Below are 25,788 nucleotides of genomic sequence, written 5' to 3'. Positions count from 1 at the left end.
GAAAAATAATAAATGCTTCTTTATTGCAGCATGATCAATCCAAAATGACTGGAAACTAAGAGAAGCAGTCGTGCAAGCAGTGAATAAAATCTGTGACAAGCTTGCTTCCCTGTCTGCTCTTCCCCCTCCACAGTGTCAAATCCAGACATGCCGCACATGTTAAAACTGCCGCACATGCGCACTCATGAGCTGTGCTGTGCTGTGCCTTAGGTGTTGTAATTGGAAAAATTGTGACTGACGTGATTTGCATAAGTTGTCACGCAAATCAACAAAATGAATTCCCTGCAGTGAGAAAAGCACAACATCCGCCTCCCACCCTCCCTTTGTTAGTTAGTGTTTATCAATTTATATCATGCAATTCTTAGCTTTGGCTCAGTTTCTGTCATAGCATGTGCTATTGCTCTGTACACTGAATTCTGTACGGACCTGTCAAGTGAAAAACGTTACTGCAAACTGCAAATTAACTTGTGCTCAATGGGTTTTTGCATGCAGGACTAACTGGCAAATATGACCGTGTGTTGACTAATACAAGCATTATCCAAAGTAAAACAAAGCCTAACTTTGGCTGTATAACGTTGCTTCACTTTTCATTATATGACCTGTAGATCACAACATTTTCATTATTGACTGGATATATTGGATCTGGTCGATTCTAATTTAGGAAATATTTCACATGAGCATCTTCATCTGCTGGCATGGGCAGCCATCACAAGCCTCTGCTGCTGTGCTACTCGTGGCTAATCCCTTTCTAACAAAATCAGTCCTTGGTAGTCCACAAAACAGTATATCAAATATTTTTTTAAAGCATTTGACCAATTTCTCGTACAGAACTGCTGTGATATCAATTAAGATTAATAATAAAAAAAGGCTCATATTTATATTTTATGAACTGGCTGTACAAGGCAAAAGGTATGATATGTACTTCATATTAAGAACACATATTGGCTAAAATGTGAGCAGGGAGCACTACATGGGCGTAATTATACTTCTATTTATAGTGATTTTGTTTTGGTCCCTGAGGGGTTTAAACAGCTCAACAGGCCGGCTTCCCAAATATTTGATGCATTCCTTCGACACGAACGAGTGTGACCCCGAGCACAGAAGGGCTGATGATGACACATTGTTTTGAAGAGTGCACCGCGTATTTAATCTTTTATCTCGGCAGGAAAACATTTCATTTCATGCTGCTGCTGAAGTGTATCCTGTTAAGGACATTGATATGCCTGGGGATGGGAGACTGTCAATAGCAATACACACAATGAGTGATACACAGGATGTGGGATATAAATTCACAGCCATCTAGTTGATTATTTCTCTAATCTGGGGTTACAGGGCCTAATAATTCTGCCTCACAGGTGAGCAGATGTCATAAATCCCAACATCGTTTCACTTTTTCCCAGCACGAGATGATGAAAAACAAACTATCACTCTTCCTCCTGTTTTTAGCAGTCTGTCGTTAAAGTTGGCGTTGATAAGTGGCAGTCTCTCCATTAACAGTCCAGACTCAAAGGAATCATAAATCGTATAATGTGTGTGTGTGTGTGTGTGTGTGTGCGTGTGTGTGTCGATGTGTCTGCTCACATATGTCCATGGGTGTGTATGAAAAAAAATATATCTACATATCTACAATGAGTGAGTGCGCGTGTGTGTGTGTGTGTGGATGCTGTTGAATAAGATGCTCAATCATGATCACCACAAACAAATAAAACCATGCAGCCTTGAAGCCATATTTCTCTCTCTCTCTCTCGCACACACACACACACACACACACACACACACACACACACACACAGAGTCAAACATTCCTCCTCCTCCTCCTCCTCCTCCTCCTCACTTGGATAGACTAGCATGGATGTCTCACCGCATGTTAACATATAAGCGCGTGTAGCTCGAGGATGAACAGGCAAAGAAGAAACGTGTGCACGCAAACACACACTGAACACGTGTTCGTCACAGTGTTCACATACTGGAGTCATTTCCCAAAGTATGTGTTGTGAGAGATTGATGGCCAAGGCCTGCACTGGAGAAGAATTACTGCCGTGGCAGGAAGTGCTGCTGTACTTCACCCACTCTCACCCTGACCCGCATACATTGGCTCTTTACAAGCTTGACTCATTGACAAACACTGCGCACACTAACACACCAAACGCACAATAACCTCTGGTAAGTGACTGTAGCATTAACTTAACTTAGAAGTGATAAAATAAGAAATTATAGCTGCTTTAATGCTAAATACCAGTGTTATAGAATATTCAATAATACACAACCGTTTCTTTTTATGCAAGCAGCTGGTATCATTTAAAAGAAATATGATGAGGAAATAATGCGGCAGATCCACAGTAATAATAAAAACCTGTTACAGTCTTTTGTTACTAAAAAGTCTAGTGTAACTGCAGTTTTATTAAGGAATGCTGCAGTAAATTATCACATGATTTTGGTGTACAGCTGCAACTAACACTATTTAACATTATTGAATCAGGTGATTTTTTAAATGATCTCTAAAGCAGTAATAATCAACATTTTTTAAAATAACAATGGAACAGATAATTATGTGCAATGTGAAAGGTGTGACTCGTAGTTACGAGTCCACAGAAAATCATCACCTGAATTATCACCCGAGCTGTCGAGCATCTTTCAGCTCTTTGTTTTTGGTTTTCCGGCCCGCAACTTCTGCTGTTTGATTTGGTCTCATCGCTCTCGTTAGTGTCGTTTTCAGACGCAACAGTTGTTTTTGGCAAAAAAGCTCTAAAAGCCGACTGTGTGCTACCGACCCAGCACCAAACGGCACACAAACAAAGTTAGCAACTAGCTGTTGAACATAATGGAGAATTTAGCAGCAAAAGGGAGGAAAACAGAGCTAAACGGACAGTAAATATTGACCTACATTCATTAGGTAGACACAAACACAACAAATGAATGCTAATGTACTCCATATCTGCTGGATGTGTAAATAAGCAACTGTTTGCTAACATGCTTTCTATGTCAACTTAAAAGGTTTTTTAAGTTTAATTTTAATTAATCATTAATCTATGAAATGTTACAAAGTACACTCTCCCATCTCAATTTCCCAGAACCCAAATTGCTTATTTTGTAACAGTCCAAACTCCAAAGAGAATCATTTGGCATCATATGAAACAGACAAAATCAGCAAATCATCACATTTCAGATAATGTCTACAACAATAATCAAAATTGTTTTCAACTACCTTTTTGACCTTTTGATCTACTAATCAATTAACCTATTATCGTCTAAGCCCTATTTCAGTGTCTATATTTGTGTTGCTTAAAGGATCAACCGGCCAACCAGACAATCGTCCCGGCATCTGGGAGTATTCCTTTACAGCCTGCTTTCATGGCCTGTTTTTCAAAAAAGTTCAAAACTTTGAATTACAAGCAGAAGCAATATGAAAGCACGTACGTAATAGTTTTTCCCCTCTCATGCATATACTCCACAAGTACTTGTGCTCTCCAGTGCTTGCCAAAAAGCAGAAAATGTCTCTGAAACCTTATGTGTCTGAAAAATTTACAGAGCTAACAGTTTTCCAGCCCATTGCCATTTACTCTGTACTTAAAAGTGTGTGTCTGCGTGTGTGTTTGTGAGTGTGGTGTTCATTTAATCTGTATTCCAATAAACCGTGATTTTGTTGACACTGAATAAGCTTGCTGGGATGGGCCGCACACTAGTCTAGATCCCCCTCTGCATAGTCTGTGCACACACACACACACACACACACACACACACACACACACACACACACACCGCCTCCGTCTTTCTCCTCCACACACACAAACTCATATTGTGACACCCCAACCTCACAGCACTGAGGACTGACTGTAGTGTTAATGCCACTCCCAGCACCATGCACGAGTGCTCCTTATTTAGGTCCTATCCAGTCCGCAGGCTGAAAATCTGTCCCTTCCACGCCTCCTCCTCTCTCTCTCTCTCTCTCACTTCCCCGCCTCTGCCAGACTGCCAGGCCTTAAGTCCCTCCGTTCCATCACTCTATCACTGAGACGAAGGCATGTGGAGAGAGATGCCTTCACACACCCCAATAGCTTTTTCCCTCTGCTGAAATGTACTCAGTGTTGCCCAATTGGCAGTTACAAGGTGAAATGTGACACAAAAGTGAAAAAAAGGTTGCTTTCTACAAGTAAAAAAATGTGCGCTGTCGTTCTGAGTGACAGTGAGTGAGCTGGTAGGGGTTCAGTGTCTCGCTTGAGGTTATGTTGGCTGTTGCTTTAGTCACGGAAAGGTCTCTCTGACTACTGTGCTCCAACACCACAGGCTGCGTTTAACCCAGGACACCAGGGTTACTGGCGTCTAGGAGGAAGTTCCATAACAACAATTTTAAAGCAGATAAATGACCAGACAATCATTAAACATTTTACTGCATTATTAAAATATAATTAACGATTTAGTAGGTTCAAATCAACCTACAGAAACTATATGCAGGCAATCCATCACAGTAACAATTTCATTTGCCAAGGTAGCCTCATTGTCATGTGTTTTTCTTGTCACTCCGTCATCACAGAGTTAAGGGTCAGCAAAGCAAAGCATCACATTCACAAGCTATGTTGTTGTAACATCATTCCCTGTGGACAAACAACAGGCAAAGGCATGGATATAGTGAAAAGGACAACGTGAATCTCAAGCTGTCTTACGTTAACCAGGATGTTTCCATAGCACGTTCTGTTTGCTACATTACCACATGACGGTGACAAAACTGTTGAGGATAATATCGAGTCATGGCAAATTGATTTTTATACTGTATTGTAATAGATGGAAACCAATTGCTTCCTTAGCCTAGCTTAGCATAAAGACTGGAGGCAGGGGGACACAGCTAGCCTGGCTCTGTCCAAACCTGTTGGGTCTTGTTTATTAAAGCCATACACAAACAGAAATGTAAAAAAAAAAAAAACTAAATTAGTGGTTTTAGTGAGAGTTATGTGGTGTAACTATTTCTTGATGAACAAGAGCCAGGCACAGTGTGCAACTTCACTGAGTTTGTTGTCACAGTGTGGTTGCCAGGTTTGTTACAAGCCTGAGCAGAGATCGATACCAAAACCACTCACCGGCTGTATCTGGTAACCCATGCTGTAGCTGTAGGCGCTGCACAGAAGTACTGGGCGGATGGATGAACTGTTGTTTGACAAGATATAGTTCGAGCAAGTAACTCACAATGAAACCACAAAGTCTAATTTTTACATTTCTGTTTGTGTATGGATTAAACAAATGAGATAGACAGATGAGATTGGTTGCCTGTGTTACCCTGGCTAACCATGTCCTGACATCTGCTCCACACAGACATGAGATTGATATCGATCATAATATGTTAACATTGTTGCAAAAAGATCATTTTGTAGGATATTGCCAACAGGTGGATGGGTTCATTTTTCACATAGACGTTTGAAATACCTAAGTCAGCAAAAAAACGATTTCACCTTGAGGTCAATTCCTCTGCAGTTCAACCCCTCCCTGTGTGAAGTAACTGATAGCTTCCACAACAGTGACGGCCGGGCCACACATCCTACCTCTACCTGTGCGTGACGGCTACCTGGCTGAACTGCTGCATCTCGCGCGCGTGTGGTGTCCACACAGACAGCGTTGCTGCTGCCAGCTCTGTCTTTCTACGTTGATTATGCCTTTGATAATGACCATCAATAGAATGTTTGATTTCATTTAATTCAAATTTTGATTCTTATGTAGTTTATACAGAAAAAGGTTAAGAGGCGTGTGCTCAATTGCAAGTGTTGAGTTAAAAAAACAAACAAAGTTATAGATATCGACATTGAGACTGTAGTGAAATGTGTGCAATGCATGTGTTGTATGACTATCAACAGATCCTTTTCACTTTTTGCTGAGAACCGCGCATCACGTAGAGAAAATAGGCGGGCCTCCGAATCTCTAAATGACACGTGCCGCGCTGTAGCCCGGCTGTGAAGGTGCAAGGTGCACTTTATTTAACCACGTGAAGCAGCAATCAAATATCGACAGCAGCTTGTGCTTGCAATTTGGGGCATATGTCACTGCATATAGTTTTTGGGATTTTCCATTTCAAAGAATTGAAACGTCCATCGAGTTTTGTCTAAGATTCCCAGGTGTCAGCTGGGATCAGCAGTTCAATGAAGTGCTGCAGCAACAGACTGACTCATATATGCATTTCCTTAGGAGTGACAGTGACTCATAAAGCAACTACTTCAGGAGTACACACACCAGTGCATTTATACTTAAGAACACAAGCACATACAGCTGAACTGATTTGTAAGCCAGCATTCTCGTGATAACAACAATTGTATTGGTTTTGCTGGGACGGCAATGAATAAATTAATGGATTACTAAACACATCTAAAGAAAAGGGACTGCTTTGAAAAAGAAATCAAAGGTGATCATTTGAACATGAGGCGGCAAAACATTCATTTTTGATGACTACTTGAGATTAAAGGAAGTACTCCAAGCTCTGCAATCTATAGCGTGGCATACATGAAAGGCTGATCAAATTCAGCAAACACAGCATGCAGGACACAAAATGGAGAACAGGCAGAAGAGACAAGACATTAAAAAAATAGGTGAGGAGGAAATGAGGGAAGGTGGAGAGAAATTGGAGGAAGAGGAGCAAGAGATATGGAAAGAAAATTACTTTTGACACAAGCGGGAGATGAGAGCAAAGGGAGGGTGAATTATCAGATGTGCATCTTAGTGTGTGTATGAAAATGTGCCTATGAGTGTGTGTGTTGTAGGTGGGGCTGTTTGTGAGTGTAAATATACATGCTGTTGACTGGCCTATTCCCAGCCTTTCCAAACTCACTAAAGCCTGAAGTCTAACTTTTACAAAATGCCTCCTTTGAAAAGAGAAGAACTCTGGTCAAAGACAACACAAGCAGCATCTAAAGAAGATATGTGTTCCCTACAAACGCCTACTGCTTCTCCGTCTCTTTCATTTTTTCCTGTATTTTTCTCTCTTTTCACACACTCGTTTCATCTTTCTTTTTTTCTTTTTTTTTCATTTTCTTTCCCCTCACTTAGACAGACTTAGACAGAGGGAGTGGAACGCTTTCCCCTCATCCCGCTGGAGTATCAATATACAACAGAGCCCAGAGGTCCAAACAGGAGAAAGGCTGAGGAGAACAGCGCAACACCAATCCATAATGGATTTTCTTCTCTCTTTCATTCGCTTTCTGCAGGGAGATGCAGTGGAGGCACCACTGGCACAGAATGAGAGACGCTGGGAGGGGAGGAGGGAGAGAAGAGGTGAGAGAGAGAGAGAGAGAGAGAGAGAGAGAGAGAGAGAGAGAGAGAGAGAGATATCGACGAGGAGAAACAGAGAGGCCTGACAGAGACTCAAAACAGCCCTTAAGAATATTTCTCTCATCTGTCTCTAGAGGGCTTGCATAACATATACTTTAAACTACTTGGAAGGCCAAGCTCGTAGCAGAAGGTGACAGGAATTAGAAGTGGCTTTGGTGTAGCTTCAACTGATCAGATGCTGAAATTGTCACTAATTAAGTTAAGTGTAAGTGAGGGACTGCCAAGAAGTCTGAGATATTAGACTGCAAGCAATAATATCCCAAAATACAAAACTGCATCAGTGAATAGCAGCTCTGTATCTTATAATTGCGGCTAATACAAATATAAGCCTGGCCCTTTAGATGGCAATCCAGCCTCACAATATTTATTTCTGAAATCCCGAATGATTGAAAATGTGTAAATTTAGTGAGCATGAAACTCTGTGAACCAGAGAGTCAATATTTCAGTTTGCGACGTTAGCACAGGGCAGCCCTTTCTGAGGCTGTTAAAATGAGATTGACAAATGAAATTGTTTGTTTGAGTCTCCACACCCAAGTGAGCTTCATTTCATTTCGCTAGTAGCTCAGAAGCACAAAATGTGCCCAGAATCCCAGCGAATAACCTTGGATGCTGTCCACAGAGACACAGTCTGCCTCAACTGCCTCTGAATGCATCACTGATAGTAGTCTTGATTATAGTTTTGCCTGTTTTCCAGTTTCCAGTCCGCTGACTTAATTTCTGCCGCTCGGGGTCTCTCAATCAAATTAATAACAAAAGACATACTTTGATGATGTTATGAAGTAGCGTGGGATCATGGGAGTTGCTGTCCTCATTGTCGTCATTCATTGTCAACAACCACCATTGCAGATGAAAATCTATCTGATGTGACTCAGATGCAGAAATCATGTTTACAGATGAGAAAATGTATGTAAAATGTATTAAATGTATTGCTAACTTATCATTACATGAGTTAACTACCCATACAGCTACCGTAGCTCACGTTATGTGGCGTTCAACCCACTCATAAAGTCATTTTTAGTATGATTGTTTTGACCATGGATAACAGCGGTGGGCTACCTCCTGACAAATTATACCTTTAAATCCAAATGACTCTATGAAGGACATTTTCAGTTCAATACAACTTGGGTCTTTTAATTTAATGGTACAGTGACCACTTCAACTGAATCTGATGGTGTAAGACATGAGAGGTAGGACGAACAGAGGGGTTGTAAACAAGAGTTTATCCAGATTGGCTACCACTTTATATGGCGATAAAACCAAAATTGAGCCTCAATATTATTCCACAATCTTACTTTTGTCATTGTAACATGCTGCATCAATGACCTGCCATTCACAAGCAAATTAGAATTATCCTACATTTTGAAAAACATGAAAATCTAGGTCAGCATTCAAGTTCAATAAAACCCTTGACATAATAAAAACCAACACATAACACAAAAAAGTTGGCCATCTTTACCGTGTCCGCAGGTTCCCTGGGCTGGGTGGCCCGTCATATACAGACAAGATGTCAAAGTCCTCCTCCAGGGCAAAGCCTTGGAACACCAGCTGTATCCGGTTGTGCTCCGCCGCCACAATCACCCACGTACAGTTGGCATAGTTAGGATAACCGTAAGGGTAGCCGGGGCTTTCTATCGTCCCATTGGGACTGTGTAGTGTGTAACTGCAGTTCTGAGCTGTGAAGAGAAAAAGAAACAGGCAGTTATTAAAAGGGTGTAAGGCGGGTTAGAACCGATGGCAGGTTGTAGAAAGTTTTAAAAGACTATTAAACCAAATAAAAGGAACCACACACACAACTGCACACCCACGGTCAAACAGTTTGCACCAAATGCTGCAACATCCATTATCACCTACAGCTTGCAGCATAAGCCATTAATATAGCAGTGCTAAATGGCTCACCCTCTCCCAGCTTTCCCCACCTCCATCATCACACACTTGTTCACTCACTGGCCCTTCCACCACGTTAGTAATAGGTTCCCATGTTAATATGACATAGCTGGAGGAGAGAAGATGAGGGTACAGGAAGGGGAGAGGAGAGCAAACACACACTAAGAGAGACGCACTTGAGTGCTATATTAATTGTACTCATCTTGTATTTGTGTCACTCGCGCTGCCTTCAATCTTAAATTTCAATCGTGTATTGTTATTGCCATCTATCAGTACTGAGCTTGGGGTGGATGTGTGGAGTGTGAGCTATGAGTGTGTGTGTGTGTGTGTGTGTGTGTGTGTTTTGAATCCCCAAGCTAAATGACTTGTCTTCGCCTGATCTGAGCACAGCCGAGACTTTTGATCAATGTTGGGGATTTGGTTGTAATTAATCCCTAATGTGGACTGATGTGGGATTGCATTTATATTCTGTGCAGCTCAACATGTTGTCAGTGTTGATGTAACGATTAGTGTCTGTATGTGCATGTATGGGTATCACGCTTTAGTTAATAACACACTCATTTGATCGGAGACATATTTTGGTGGCAATGGTTATCTCCTCCGATCAAAAGTGCTTAATGTTAAAGTTAATTTCCATAAATTCCCTCAGGGGTTGTAGCCTTTGAACTAAGGCAGCAGGAGTGCAACATGTTGCGAATTCATTTCCCCTTTTCAGAAGAAACCTAACATAAGAGAACTTGTGATTACACAAAAGGAACCTGCATGAATAAACTAAATTAGAATGTCATGCAAGAATACATGCTATTTATACAAATGATCTGTACTTTCCCCCTTTGTTTGCTTCAGCCACAAACCTGAATCATAATGCAGCCTGATTAAAATGTAATTAGGAGAGTATAATTGGAGGACATCTGTTATTTGCATAACCCACATTATTCAACAACACAAACAATGCAACACTCGCAGTAGATATGATTTTTTGTTTTGTTCAATTATATCCACACTCATCACTGTGTAAATGCCTGGGATAAACCAATGCATCAGAATTAGCTACTCTACCTGCATGCATTAAAACAAGGTATTAACAAACTAGAATCTTGAGAAAACACATTGCAGCTTCGAAACATGTAAAAGTGAAGGCTGCTTTGTTCAAATCCCTCCAGGGGGAATGTGTATCCCTTATTGAATGCTTGTGAAACATACAAATTCTGTGCTACTTTGTGTGCTCTGATGGTAGAACAATCCCAAAGCGAAATTTCTGTCCAAATTTTCACTGTGAAACGTGCCTCATGTCTGAAAAACCAGCAGGGATTTACAGGTAATAAGGCACAGAGCATGAAGACAAGACAAGAGGAAAGAAAAAAAAAACTGGGGCAGTTTTCATTCCTCTCACTTTCTCACTACTGAAATAAATAAAAACAGGTTTAAAGAAAGCACGGAGAGACAAAAAGGGAAGAAATGACAAAAGAAAAAATTAAGCATGGACATGGATAATCCCTGGTTAGCCAGACAAGCAAACGCTGCATTTGTTTTCACAGTAATAATTGAGCCCAGTGTTTAAGATTTCAGGGGCTACGTACCACATCAGGGTGTTTATGAATTCTGAGATGCCGCTGGAAAAACACTAGCTGACACACACACACGCACACAAACAAACAAAACCAATATTAGCTTTTTGTTCCAGGTAGCACAGCAAAACAGTATCACATTCTTTTTTTTTTTTGGTGGGGTGGGGGCGGTAGTGTCAAGGTAAAGATCCAGACTGTCTGGATGGCAGCAGCAGCATAATAGCATCTCCAGTCACAGAATATCCATCACGCCACTGTTGACTCCGCGGGGCCTGTCTCGTCGAAAAAACAGGCAGGGGCCTCTCTCAGCCGTCACTTTTCAGCGCTTCATATGCGCTTGACCTCTTCCAAAAGATGCTAATGTGTGTGCACTTGAGCCCTGGCCACTTGAATACACTTCAGTTCGGTGAATACCGTTGCATTTAGAGTATAGCTCTTTGTTTGATGTGGCGATCTGCATGTGTTAAAATGAATTCTTAGGAAAAAATGTGCAAAATGAGATTGGCAGTAACTAAATATGACCTATATACTGTAGTGCTGAAGATAACTGAGCATCACGGTGTGTACTATTCCTCTTCCTCTTTTCTCAGTCCTCATAGTAACAAGACAGAAGAACAAAGCGAGAGAGCTATCTCCATCTGATTTTTCATTAAGGGGCCAGCAAATGAACATCCACCCTCCCAATTACCACCAGGTCAATACTAATATCCAGGTAAAACCTCCAAATCCACCTCCATCTACCTGACTTTCATATACACAGCCCGGTCAATAATTTCTTCATCATCTCCTTCATTACGAGGCCTCTATCAGACAAATGCCAATCAATGGTTTGTACAGCGGCCTGATGGCAGAGCTTGATAGGGGTCAGAGTGGACTGTGAACCTCTTGCACGTAGGCAATGAGTTAGGATGTGTGAGCTGGGCTGAATTACAAAACTATACCAGGGAGGTTAAAGCAACTTTGAATTGCTATTAATCAGTTTCAGGATCAAATTGAAATCCAAGAAGAAAGAAATGATTCCGTGACTTTTGAGGCTCAACAGTCAAATCTTTCATGTTAGAAATCAACATGTTCAGAGCGTAATAGCCCTCCTCAGTGATAGCAGCTAAAATGAAAACACTACAAAGCTGGGAAAAGGACAAGAGTATCATTTTTTTCATATCATCTGAGTGCGTGTGTTATTAGGGGACGGAACAGGCTGTACATATTGATATATGACCGGTGATCAACCAGCAGCCTCCGTGTTTCATGGGTACAATTAAGCAAAAGTCATGACGGAGAATAAGTCTACTGAGTTTGCCAGAGCTCCAATGAATGCTATTTTGAAAGTGTGAGCACCTGTGCCAAGTGACCAACTCTTAAATCGATAATGACGTGCACAATCTGGGATAAAAGACCAAGATAGTGCTTTTAGAGAGGTTGCTTTTTTGGCAGCAGCCAGAAACATTTTCTCCTCGCTGAAAAATAGATGGGCAGAATTGAATTGGACAAAAACAGACGCATCAAACTTCACTTGAGAATACTCTTTTGTGAGCATTAAAGGCCGATTTACAACATCCTCAAGTTTGATTTTCACATTACGAAGGACGTTTTTGCCGCATTATGGCATGTAGTCATACTGACTCATATTCTCCTACGCACAAAATAGTTTACCAAAAGATACAAGTGTGGTTGAGGTAAACCGAGGAACTGTAAGTCTACTCTCTGTTCTATGAAAACCCAGAGCCTTTGATTAAGTAGATCCTGCACTTGGGGCTCGATTGAATTATTTAAGCCTCGCCCAGGGTGCATTATGAAATTAGCTGCTGGGAGCTGGTGACCTACTGTGAAGCCTCTCAGTGTAAATCTGCAGGGAAGAGCCCGTCATGCAGTTGACCCCACCGACACACCATAAAGACCCCATAAACAGACTGCTGGCCATGCTGTTTTAGCCCGGCTAGACCACCGGCAAAGTAGAAGGTCATGTTTTCTCAAGTTGTGTAAGTTCAGGTGAGCCTTTATGAATATGGAGTAGTAGAAAAAACGCTGGTTCAGCAAATTAGGAAAATTGCTAACGCGTTCTTGTGGGTAGTGTGTTTTTCTTCCCTCAGCTTGTCTATGGGAACTATTTGCATTGGCTTGTACTGGAAATGTTAACTATGGTTGATTTCTGTGGATGTTCAACAGATATGTTGTCCACTACTTAGCCCACTGTGCCCCTGGCAGCATCCGCTTGGCACCGACGCTCTCCGGTGTGCACGCCGCCAAATGGGTGTACAGGGAGAGCTATGACCTTGCTGGGGCTGCACTCCAGGTTCTACCTGTGTGTTTGTGTGTGTGTTTGTGTGTGTGTAGGAGCTATTGTTTGCTTTGCCAGGGCAGTTGTTCAGTAGCGGGCACATGGAGCTGCGGCAGTGCGCTGTGACACTTTGATGAATCGCTGGTCACTGTGCTGTGCTCCGGCAGGACAGCAACCCCTCAGAGTGGAGGAAGGAGACAGGGAGAGACCAAAGGAGAGCGGGAGGGAGCGAGGGCGAGGGGGGTAGACTCACTGTCTGACTGAACGTATGGACATATGAGAAAATAGATTTGGAAGACATGACGTGAAGAATAATAGAGGCAGAGGTGAGGTGAGGGACAAACTGGAGGGGAATAAAAAATAGCAGCAGAAAGGCAAAGAGAGGAAGGAAGTGCGCGAGAAAGAATGTGTCAGAAGGTCAACGAGAGGAAGAGCGACGGCCAATGGCAGTAAATGAGTTGGAAAGAAGAGGAAGACTATATATGGGGGGGGGGGGGCTTTTTTGCCTATTTTCAGCATCTCATTGCTTTTCTGTGCTGAGGTCACAGACTGCCAGTGTGACATTCACACCAAGATAGCGCTTAATCTGCACTGTTAGCGAATCCTTGAGGTCTATTTGGAGGGATGCTTCAGCAGTGTGTGTGTGTGTATATTTTGTTTGTGAGATGAGACAAGTGCGCACACATGTCAGCATATGGAGGTATCAGTTGCCTGCGCATGTATGAGTGTAATCCCTATACCCTGGGTGAGTATAGTGTCACATATCTGCACGTCACTCCACGGCTTAGATGCAATTACACTGACTACAGTAGCTCTCAATGGGAGGAAATTTTATCTTGGCGAACATAATCCCGACATCACATTTACTAATACCATAAAAACACAAACAATACATGTAATACTAAACTGCAAATCTCCTTTCTGGACACCCATCTCTTTATCCCTTCTCGCTTCTGTCTGGTCTCCTCATCTATGATTCAAGTTTGTCTTTGGACAAAAGACAAAGAGACCATCCTGTCCTTGCAGTCAGTAATAGAAGTGCCCTACGTTTTATGTTCTGCATGATGAATACAACTGCAGACAGTGAAGCTCATTGTTTAATATTTGAGAGAGGTCCTTCGGAAATTCCATTATTTCTTAGCATGGTATACTTTCGGTTAATGTAAGGCTGCAGCTTGGAAACACTAAAGAAAATATTGAAACAATAAATAAATTCAACAGAAAATTACTGCAATTGTTCCACTTGTAGCCATAACATGACCAGTATATTTAAGGAAAACTCAGTCACAAGAACCATGTGCTCATTCATTAAATTGAGAAAGGACCATAAAGTACCTATTCCAAGTCTCCTCCATTACATAGCTAAAATACAGAGTTCAGCTCTTTCCTATTCTCAAGAGAAACCATAAAGCCTTCGTACATGCGGTCTATCAGGGGCAATATCCATACAAAATGAGCATCCCATTGGACCAAACATAGAATAATTTCCAACAAATAAGTGCGTCCATTGGGGTTTATCGAGTAACAAAGCTATCCAATATCACATATAACCTACCCCATGAGAAAACTTCAAACAGCCAAATGTTTTTCTGAGTGTGCGTGTGCCAGTAACGGCCTCCCTGGTGGGAAGATAAACCCTTCCGCCCCATAGATCCTCTCAGCACCACTATTTGTCTCTTGACGTGTCAGCGCATATGCGCGCCTTGACCGCATCATATCCGAATTAACCTCTAGATGGCCGCCATTAAAATGGAAATGGGTGAGCTCAGCGATCCCACTCGCCTCCATACATTAGGCTAATGTCCGGGCCAGGACGACACCGTCTGCCATTACAGACAAGCCAAATGCAGTGGAAGGCACTTGCGATAGGCTTGCTCCTACTTAGCCCCCTCCCCACAGGTTGTTTCCACTGGGCTGAATGTTAAATGCTGGGCAGAAAAATGGAGCTTGCTTTTCCATAACAGTGCACATTCGAAGCTTGGAATGTCCGCCTGCTGCATGAATGTGTGAAGCAAAACAGTGATCTGTGCAAACACATAAAGAGGGGACGCTCAAGCAAACACATACGTGAATGCATGCGCCCTCTCAACTGTAAATGAGGGAACACATGCGTCTATACTATGCTAACAACGGCAGTTATGACATTCACATATCAAGCTCTGGCATTTCTTTCGAGGATTTGTTGACGACTGTGGCAGCACATAGTTAATACACACACAAAAACACATTGTCACAGCATTACAGCTGGAGGCAGATATGTGTGGGGTAAGAAAATAAACAACTCCCACGTGCAAAAATGTAGCCAAAGATGAAAGCATCAAAGAAAGCGTGCTGCATGCTAACACGTAGAGGAGGTGTGCATGCAGAGATGCACACATGCATGAGTGCATGCACACGTTGGGCTGGCAAAAGAGGCACAATGGAGCGTGTGTTCTCTCAGACAGAGAGGAAGAGAAGGGGGGGGGCCAGGCAGTTCCCTCCAGCTGGGTCATATTTAACCAGCAGTATCATCATGCCAGCCAAAACGACCTGCAGCCCAGCGACCCACACACTTTCACGCAATTTCAACCCATCCCTAAAACTACAAAAGCATTTCACGCGGTTCAAACACTTCAACATCGTTTGTGTATTCTTCACTGTGTTACTTCCCTCAATCCCTCCTCTTCTTATCAATACATTTAAACAGCCCTATGGTAAGATGGTATTGCTGTAAACAAAACAGCCCCCCCCCCCCCAGCAGCCCACGCATCAAGGCTTCAAGCTGATCAATACAAAATAGCCCATTCAGAGTCAAAGGCATGCTACAGTTGCTGTTCTTGCCTTTCAGAAAGACCCCCGTCTTTGTGGTGGGAGTTTATTCAGCAGTGATACAAACGGGCCTCCCACACAACACACAGTGGAGAAATGTATATGTGTGTTTGTCAGTGTGTTTACATGTTTGTGTGTGCGCACATAGAACTGAAGCATAGAGCTACAGCACTCGAACGCAGCCCTTCCTGTTGCTCTCTCCCAGCCCTTGTTTCCCCCCCCAACTAATACAAGAATTTACTACAGTACAGCCACATGCTCAATTAGTCAGGTTAGACTGTGGTAGGGAACGCTGGATCTGCCGTTAGTCAGCGTAGCCTGAAATAATATTCACGACAAAAAGGTAAACTGACTAAAACACCTGCAAGTCATCTATAACACTGTCTCTGTTCATGTTGTCGGAACCTGCCACTGCTGTCTTTCTTTCTTGTAATATTGTCATATTTCCTTTTATGCAGAACATCAATCTTGTCTTTTTAATTTGGGCTTTTGTTTTAACTTCCTGTTAGCCTTGATTTTTATTGTATTTTAGCTGATGGGAAGTTTTAAGCTGGTTGTCTCTTGGTTTTAATTTTGGCTTATTTGTTGCTCTTTTAGTCAAAAGTCAAGGTTGTTAACCTTTTTTGTCCTTATTTTATAGGGCATATAGTTGCTGGTAGATGTCACGGAGTGCCTGCTGAATGAGTGGGGCCTTCCTCGCGGTGCGTGGTGGTAATTGCACATTCAACCCTTTGGTTTGCCGTGTGTGTGTGTGTGTTTTAGTGGTTGTGCACATTTGTAAATTGGGTTTCCGGCCTCCCCCTCTACTCAAGTGCAGTTCAAAGAGCCTCATTCACTGCTCCTGTCACAGAAGCTGTATGTTGTTCCTATGGCAACAAGAAAACAGGAGAACACATATGAAGACAAATCCCTTTCCTCAATTATTTATTATTGCTTTAGTCCGCCTTAACACTTAATCTTACACATACAGACACTCCACCACTCAAATGCACGCACACAGTCATACACACATACATGCCTCAAATCATTTCACTTTTCTCCTCCTGTCTCCCTGGCACTCCCTACAATTTTGTGCGACACTAATGTGCGAAACAGCGAAAGTCAATTATCACCATATTTTCATTCTGCTCACGTCTGACAGCTGGATTCTTTGAGTTATGTTAGACTGAACCTATGTTGCAGAGCCAATCGCAGTTACATCCTGGCATGTATTTGCACCAGAATTCAGGGAAAACTACCCTTTCTGGACCAATCGATAGCTTCAAAGGAGGTGGGGTAAGGCAATTATGGATGTGTTAAATGTAGAAGATGATCATCCCGGACATGTTGATCCCCTCCAAGCAGTGTACATTAAACCAGAGAGGAAGCACTGATCCAAAGGTCAGGTCATGACCGTCCCAGCAGGACTATTCAGTCTATCACCGAGAGAACGATGGGCAGCAGACGATCAATCAGCCTCACTTCAACTTACTGTAGTACGCTTTAACCTTTCAACTCAGATCCTAACTGCCCCCCAGGAAGGCTCAAGTGTCAGCTGTAGACCACAATCCTTATTAATGGGCTGCATGTATCACTCTCAAATGGATGAGAATTTACTTTAAATGAATGTTATCGCCTCCGCATGCTGCATTTCCACACTGCTGAAAGCTGTAGATCAGGAACTTTTGCATTGGCAATGTATGTGTAAATTAAAGGCAATGTTTTTTCAGGATATTCAAATTGTGAGGAAAAAAACTGACTCTGGCCGTGTGTCAGATTGGCAATGAAGTCTATGATAATTAGTTAAGATAATACAGCTGAGAACAACATGGAATCATTTTTCCTAATATATTTCAGGCACAAGGTTGCATTTAGTTTGCATACAAATTCAGACAAAGACGTTCAATAAATATTTGTCTCTTTGTTCCTGAATATCATTAATAGAGTAATGGGATTAACAAATTTAGCCCAAAGACAAAACATTGCCCAGATTTCTGACATTTCAAAATGACTTGTTGGATAACATGTTCTCTTTCTTTCTATGACACTGTATTTCTCGACAGCTTGACAGATAATTCTGTCTGATCCATTTCTGCGGTAAAGACGTCAGGAGACATTTTCCACTCATTTCCACTCACGAGGAATTTATTTTCTCTGTAGCAGAAAAACACGTAACACGAGCCAACTGACAACTGCTGTAACGTTAGGTTAAACTGGTTTGGACACCGGACACTATGAGGGTGATTAACTCCAGCAGGCACATTTAAGACTGAGCTTAGATAGAAGCTTTCTAGCCTAGCAACATTATGGCTACAAACCACATATTGTAAAATATTCTCTTGAAGGGATGGTCAGACATTTTGGGAAATGCACTTATTGGCTCTCTTGTCAAGAGTTGACAGTTGTTGGACTTCATGAAGTTACCCACCCAGAAAATAGTCCAGCACTAACTCCACCATAAAACCACCACTCTGCCTTTTTACACTGCAGGTGCAGTGCATTTAGAGGTGCTGCTAGGTGGATTTTGTTAACTTTGAACAGAGCTGTTTCACCTGTTACCAGTCTTTATGCTAAACTAAGTTGACTGGCTGTTAGCTGTAGCCTTATGTTTACTGCACAGATAAGAGAGTGGTATCAGTCCTCTCAGCTAACTCTTGGCAAGAAATCAAATGAACATATTTCCCAAAATGTCAAACTATTATTTTAAAGAAACAGAGACACCGTTGGCCGTCTAGACCACCACACAAATTTAATTTAAAAAACATTGTTTTTATTCGGGCCATTAGAGTAATTTACTTCAGACCAATAATGTCCTTTATTCCCAGGCTACAAAGTAACAAAACATGCTTATGAATGTAAAAAATAGGCACAGCACCATCTCTTAGTTTGAACCCTTACCTGAACCTTAATCTTCCATTAGTACTGACTACAATACATACGTGCCACACCGTGTTAATCCTAACAATCTGAGACATAACTTTAGGAAAGACACACACACACACACACACACACTCACTGACTCTCCCCACATGATGACTCTGCCTCTTTCCCAGAAAAAGACTACTGACAGATTGCCTATATGTTGAATAGAGAGAGAGAGAGAGAGAGAGAGAGAGACGCGGTACAGGAAAGGACTAGACAAGGACAAGGACAAGATACCTCCTGCCCAGGATCTAATCTTCAATCTCTGGGATCACTGATATCTGATAAGAACAGTGTAAATCAGGAAGCTAAAGAAACCCCTGCCTGAGCTTTGTGTCTATACAAGACAGACAGGGCATCTACATCTGTCTCTCACTTTGTGGGGATTTACAGTAGCCGGAGCAAATTCCTATGTCTGATAATAACAGGAAGACGAGGATCTGAATCAAGATTGAGACTTCTTTGTTATAGCTTTGCTACCGCACATGGCTCAGGGAGACGTAAGCTCTGGACTTTTCATTTATCTATTTATTTTCACCTGTAGCTATCCAGGGAAGATTGACTGAGCTTGTATGTTCTTTTCCTGACATGTCTTGCCTCGCAGCAGTTGAACATAGTCACATCTGGGGGCTGCCCAGTACAACCACGCTGTTCTGCTGTCTTCTACTGGGATATGTGGGTAGGAAAAGCGAAAATGAAAACCATTTTCTTCTCAAGAGTCATTGTTAGCACATCCTTGAGCAAAGCACTTTGCCATAACACCATCCACCACACAGTGTCTTTTATGGAGTCGAGCTGCGAAAAGACTGTAGTGTAACAGAAGAGCTCACAGGAGTATGTTGTGAATGTAATGCATATAATCACTGCCAGAACAGAGCAATAGTGCTAGATTGATATTCCCTAGATAAGCAAAGCAGCCAAAATATACATTTATTAATTTAACGCCGTGTTTAGGGACATGCTGAGAGTCATATTTGAAGGAAACAAGTATTTCTCGTTTGTTTTCTACCAGATCTTTCTCTGCTTGCCCCGAATTTCGACATTACAACCAGAGCGCCCAGATATATAAACGCCTCAAACAAATTATTTTACTATGGTAATGCTATCAAACTCAAATGCCATTGTTGAGTGTTTGATAGTTGAAATAGCAGAGGAAGCAATTGAATTGTATTGAAAAATGAATTGGATGTTCCTCATCATCTCACTGAGTGCCACTTTAATCCAGAAATTCTGAAAAAATGCATTTGGCTAAAAGTTCATGAGGTCTAGTGGTCCAGTTAGTGTGTGTGTGTGTGTGTGCGAAAAGCCAATTAAGGTGTGTACACTGGCGAATGGCTGCATGAAGACATTTAGGAATATTTCTTAGCGTCTGCAAGTGTGCATAAATTAGTGAGTGAGTGCGTGTGTGTGTGTGTGTGTGTGAGAGAGTCACTGTGATCAGTGTGACGAAGCACAGTGACAGAGCTCTGGCCATCTGGAGACAGATGACAGTGTGAATCACTAGAGAGGAGGATGGAGGATGAAGAGATGCGAGGGGGTGGGGGCGGGGGGGGCTGAATGAATGGAGGGAGGATAGAAGGAGAAGGTACAAGGGGAAGAGAGAGGAGCAGGGTGACACATCAGCAGGTGGGGGGTGGGGGGAAACAAAGGTGCTCACGAGGACGAAGCATTTGCATCATGTGAAAGCTGCGTGCGTGCTCACATGCACCCGTGGACAGACACTCGTGGACACAGACGTCTCCTGCCTCCCAGTGGCCCTTCTTTGAGGGAGATAACGACCTGCTTGTCAACACTTTAGCCTACTCATCTTCGTGTGAATAGGGGTGGCAACTCACGGACTCATTCAAACACACACACACGCCCACAAAGCTTACTTACACGCTGTTAGTTGTTGAAATAGCAGTCTGCTTGATGCCTGATAAGAAAATGAGCCCTCCAAATAGATAATTTACTAAAGAGAGGGAAAATCACCCAGCACTCAAAAGCCACAGAAACATAGGGCCCAGATTATCTCTCAGCTGGTGTAAGCTTATCACCCCTCTACTCCAACAGTCGTCTCCCCTCTCTGCCTCTTATTTCCCCTCGCAGTAGATTCTCTCCTGCTGTTTTTTTTCCTCCCAATGCCACCTCTTTACCATCTCCATCTTTATCATGACCACCACTCTTTCGCTTCTCTTTTTCCCTCAAGAAGGAAACGTAACAACGCGGCAATACGCATCTACTTTGCATTCCAGACATTGCTCTGTTTTGAGTAAATAGATAATGTCATCTGTTTCTCAGCTCCCATTCCATCCTTTATTGCTCAACGGTGAATGTAGAGAGCAGATGGGAGATGGGAAGCAACAGAGCGTGCAGGTAGTGGAGGATTTGAGATTGAGAGTAGCAGGCAGACAGGTGGGAGAGATGTGAGAAACAAAGGGGAAGTGAGAGGCCCATATATTCATCATGAAAACCCATATGGGACACATAAAACATGTGTGTTTGTCAAGTTTAAAGGACTTACAGGAAGGCAATACAGCATTTCTATCCATGTGATCACGTGTTCACCAGATCACTAAACCAACTCTAGTTACATTTATGACATAGGCAACACAGTGCCTCCATGATGCTGGTTTACAACGTGGAGTTTGTGATCCACATGGATCCTTGAGTGAGATGGATCCTAAGCAGTTCCCAGCAAAAATGAGGAATGTCACTATCACAAACTAAACACTAGGACTGCAACTAACGATTAGTTTTATTACACTATGAATCGTTTGGCCAATAAAATGTAAGAAACTACCATAAAATGCCCATCACAATGTCCTAAAGCAAAATTGACATCTTCAGATTGCTTGTTTAGTCAAACCAACAGTCCAAAGATATTTAACCTAATATCGCATGAAACAAAGAAAAGCAAATCCTCACATTTGAAAGGCTTGAACTACGTCATATTTGGCATTTCTGCCGTAAATATTACCTTTTCCGTCAGAAGACTACTCACTTTAGGTCGACATACTCTGCCAGTAAGATAATGCATGACTTTTTTTGTATAGAATTCACTCTCACAATTCCTAAAAGGTAGAGCAGCTACTAAATTCAGTACAAAACCAACAGCGTAAACCTTGCAATATGATCTGGTCACATAGGGATCTGAAGTCTGTGTCTAATTGAGGGTTCAAAGCCATGAAAACATTGGAGAAATCCCAACTTATAGAGCCAGCTAGCCCTCCACAGAGGAGCAGCTGTTGCTGAGGCTGTTGGCTGGGGGAGCTGAAGAGAACCAGCTGAGCGGCAAATTCAGCTGCCCCCTTCGCTGTCCAGGGTGCTGAAAATGTCACCATACAGTGAGTCTTCAGGATCCCCATGGGGCACTGGAGCCCCCAGCCCCACCCCCACCAAAGTATAAATCATTCATTGCTATATAACAAAGCAACGACCGTCCCTGTACTAAAAGTATCAGAGAAAGTCCATTCAGATTAATAGCTTCCTCTCTCATCTCACATTCCATTTTACAGTGAATACATTAGATAATGCATCACTAACTCGTCATCATCAGTGTTTCCAAATAGGTGTGTCCAATTAAAACTGCATCTATTAGAGGTCCGTGGCCTTTTTGTGTGCCCGGAGGTCTTTAAAATGAAAATGTTCAAGTTTGAGTTTGTCATTTTTTGATTTGTGGAACTTCAAAAACGACTTCATAAGGTTTTTGCCTGAAAAAGCATACACACGCCCCAAGACTTCTACACACACACACACACACACACACACACACACACACATAAACTTTCGCCTTGTCTCTTTCTTCAGGAGCCTCATGACTGCGAATACAAGCAAATGTCATGAAGTGAAAAAGATAAAACGGAAAGGGGGCATCAAGCCCTCCAGTCCTCATAACATTACTGCAAGTTGCATCATGAGCACAACGCGGCGCCTTCACATAAAGGGGAGCGCGGCGGAGGGGAGAGGACGACGGAGCGTGATCTTGCGTGTAAATGGACATGCTGAGCGGCTGTCTCATGCGCCGCTGACGACTGATCTAACACCGGTGGAGCTGGAGTGGAAACACGCAGCGGATAGGCACGGCGCGTCATCCTCAATCTGACCCCGTCTTCCCTCCCTCCCCACATCCCAGGCCGGTGCATCCTCTCCTCTGTGCGTCTAAATGAATAGAGGGTTGATTACCGTTTATTGAGCGACTCAAGTCCACTGGGACAGCTGGGTTTGATCTCAGCGCACCGATCTCTCTTGAATGTGTCTTTGTCAAAAAACCTTTCGCACGTCTCTGTCTCAGTCTGTGTGGCCCTCGGGAACGATCATAGGGGTTGCAAGGGAGGGGGGGGGGGGGGGGGGGGGGGGGGGGGCTAAGAACTGTTTAAAGTGAGTGACTTGTTGACAAATGAAGACAGCAACATCATCCACCTGCATATCTGATGCTTATCAAACACAGCCTGGATGAGCCTTTTCATTTGGCCAACAGCGGGTCTTGCTTTGGGTAGAGAAACGCCACCTCAGCCCAGGTCCTGTCTTCGCTCTCCGCTCCGCCTCTCAGCATAGTGTGAGGCTCTGGTGCCGCTCAATGGGAGGATGGGGCAATTGCTGGTGGCTGCAGCACCGAGGGACGCGCCAGACCACCTCAACGCCGCGGCGTGATATTGAAACGTATTTATTGACACCGTTTAAAGTAAACTGTGCTGCAGATAGATCGTCTGCCGTTCCCTGCTCTTTGTAAATGTGTGCAATAAGTTAGAGTCGCGAGTTATTGGCTCCAAAAGCAGCCTCAAACGGCGAGAGAGTGGGCAATAAAAAAAAAGGCTCCCCGGACGCAAATAAAACAAGAAGCCTCCAACGAATCCAGCCGCAGTGAGATTTACTCCACGGGGGGGGGGGGGGGGTGTAGAGAGGTTTGTCGGCATCATTGGGACTGAGCTGCGCGCGTGAGATAAACCTACATCTCGACGTGGTCGATGACACATGTTTGATCAAAAGTGGGTGACGGAGTGGGAGTCATTTGGTGGGAGACACGAGGGGTGACGTCTGTGTAAGGGAGTGATGCTCGAGCTGGAGCCACGCTTCCACGGGATGAGACGACACACGGGCCCCGCTGTGCTCCGGTGGCGCTGACAGTGTGCCCACTTTCCACTCGCTCGTGGATTATGTGCTGTCCAAAGCGAAGGTATGAGTGGGCGAACGGCGGAGCCATGACTCACTGTCAAATTCGTATTGTGGTCGTGGCAGTATTCTTGGCTTTTGCTAAAAATAGTGCCCATTGTGTGGTGCGGAGCCAAGGCAGTGATAAAACGGCCGGCTTTCTGTGCCAGAAGGACCTGCTCGGGAGGGCAAAAAATCATTGCGGCTCTTCCCTCGAAAAGCTCTGGGCTCTAAATAATGGCACAAGCTTGTGGTAATGAATGCCCACGGCTAAGGTCGTGGACCAGTAGCTGAGTCTCTCCTCTCGCGTTAGGTTGCGGAGACGTGAGAGTAAATTAATAGTAATGATAATCTGTTGAATGCCCAGCTCCGTTTGCGAGAATGCCATTTGCAATTAATCAAGGACAGAAAACCCAGTCAGTTAATTAGGCCTACCCCCCCCCCCCCCCCCCCCCCCCCCCCCACACACACACACACACACACACACGCACGCACACACACACGCGGATAGAGAGAGACATTGAAAGGGAAAGAGGGAGAGAAACTGTACACAACATGTTGTTCATTGATGTTTACTTTGGCGAGGGGAGAATCTTATGGGGTCTGAGCTGAGAAACTGAGAAGGGACAGTCAGAAAGAAGAACACCCCCTCTACAAACACACACACACACACACACACACACACACACACACACACACGCACACACACCCTTTGGGACTCTGAACAGCATCATAACCAGCCGCCTGCTTGACCACCTCAACTGGTTGGTTTCCTCGTGCCTAACGTTTCTCTCCTTTGTAGGACGCAACATCCACACAAGGTGTTTATTTAAACACCCCTGCAGCTCATTTAATCCACCCACTTCCTCACACACACACACACACACACACACACAACAGCCAACACAGTGCTCTGATGAAACGCATCAACAGTCAGGGATAGACAGAAGCTCAGTTACAATTCCTGAGGATCCGCTGCCACCAGAGCAGCCACCCAGCCAGCCACCTCTCTTCTATTAATAACTTTGAGTGCTCGAACAGCGACATCACGGCAAGCTTGATCCGAAATGCGCCTTTAGGATGAGTGCGTGCGTGCGTGTGTGTGTGTGTGTGTGTGTGTGTGTGTGTGCGTTGATGATGCTGATTTGCATTCAGTCAGGGACCGGGGAGGCTGGGCGGTGGAGTGGGGTGAGCCTGCTGCATTTTGCATGTCTTCAGCTGTGGAGACAGGGGACTTACCCTTTACTGAGGTGGCCAATAGCCCCATATACAAGAACAGCACCCGGCTCCAATGGTGCGCCTGCACTCCCGCCTTCATTAGAGCAAAAATCCGTATTCCGTCCCCTTTCCTGCATGCGCATTCCGGTCTCCTCGCGAGTCCCGTTGCTCCGTCCTGGTATGAAGCGGCGCTCATGGCAGGGCTTTTTCTCTGGTCTGGCAGGCACGATAGTTCTCAGATGGTCAAAAAAGGGAGATTCACTCGGTGTCGGCGCTGAGAAAAATCCCAATGCATGGAGGAGGCTCGGATCTCGCAGCTGGACTGAACCATGTCATGCGGGGACCGAGGGGTTCAGAGTCTCTGTCTGAGAAGATAGATTTCACACCTAAAGGGGGGGTGGGGGGGAAGGAGGGAAGGCAAACCAAAAGGGAGACGTGATTCAAGTGGTCACTGATCTGCCCCGCACGCGTAAAAAACCACGAAAATCCCTCGTCCGCTCCACATATGTAACTGATGTTACCAGACGCACGTCAGAAAGCAGGAGCTCCCCCCTTCACTCTGTCCCGCAGCACTTATTTGTCCTTCTCTTTAATTTATCTCCATTTGAAGACAACATCTGCGGTGCCGATAATCCACGTTCAAACTCGCCGTAAGAGACTCGGGTGGACAAACGACGGATGATGGAGAGCCACAGA

The 25,788-nt window shown here is 43.6% G+C and overlaps 1 protein-coding gene across 1 annotated transcript in view; it reads right to left on the bottom strand.

The window, feature by feature from the left end:
- csmd2 (CUB and Sushi multiple domains 2) overlaps positions 1–25,288 on the bottom strand; it is a 217,233-nt gene extending 191,945 nt beyond the window's left edge. Inside the window, exons 1-2 of the mRNA XM_070921819.1 lie at positions 25,114–25,288; positions 8,762–8,978 (exon numbers count right to left, since the gene is read on the bottom strand). Of these exons, the coding sequence (XP_070777920.1) occupies positions 8,762–8,978; positions 25,114–25,288 (392 nt within the window). The remainder of the gene's footprint in view (positions 1–8,761; positions 8,979–25,113) is intronic.
- Positions 25,289–25,788: the final 500 nt, after the last annotated feature.

The sequence above is a fragment of the Enoplosus armatus genome, chromosome 16 (genome assembly GCF_043641665.1).
Source record: "Enoplosus armatus isolate fEnoArm2 chromosome 16, fEnoArm2.hap1, whole genome shotgun sequence".
Lineage (NCBI taxonomy): Eukaryota > Metazoa > Chordata > Actinopteri > Centrarchiformes > Enoplosidae > Enoplosus > Enoplosus armatus.
Note: the sequence above shows the minus strand (reverse complement) of the source record. Positions and strands in the feature narration are given on the sequence as shown.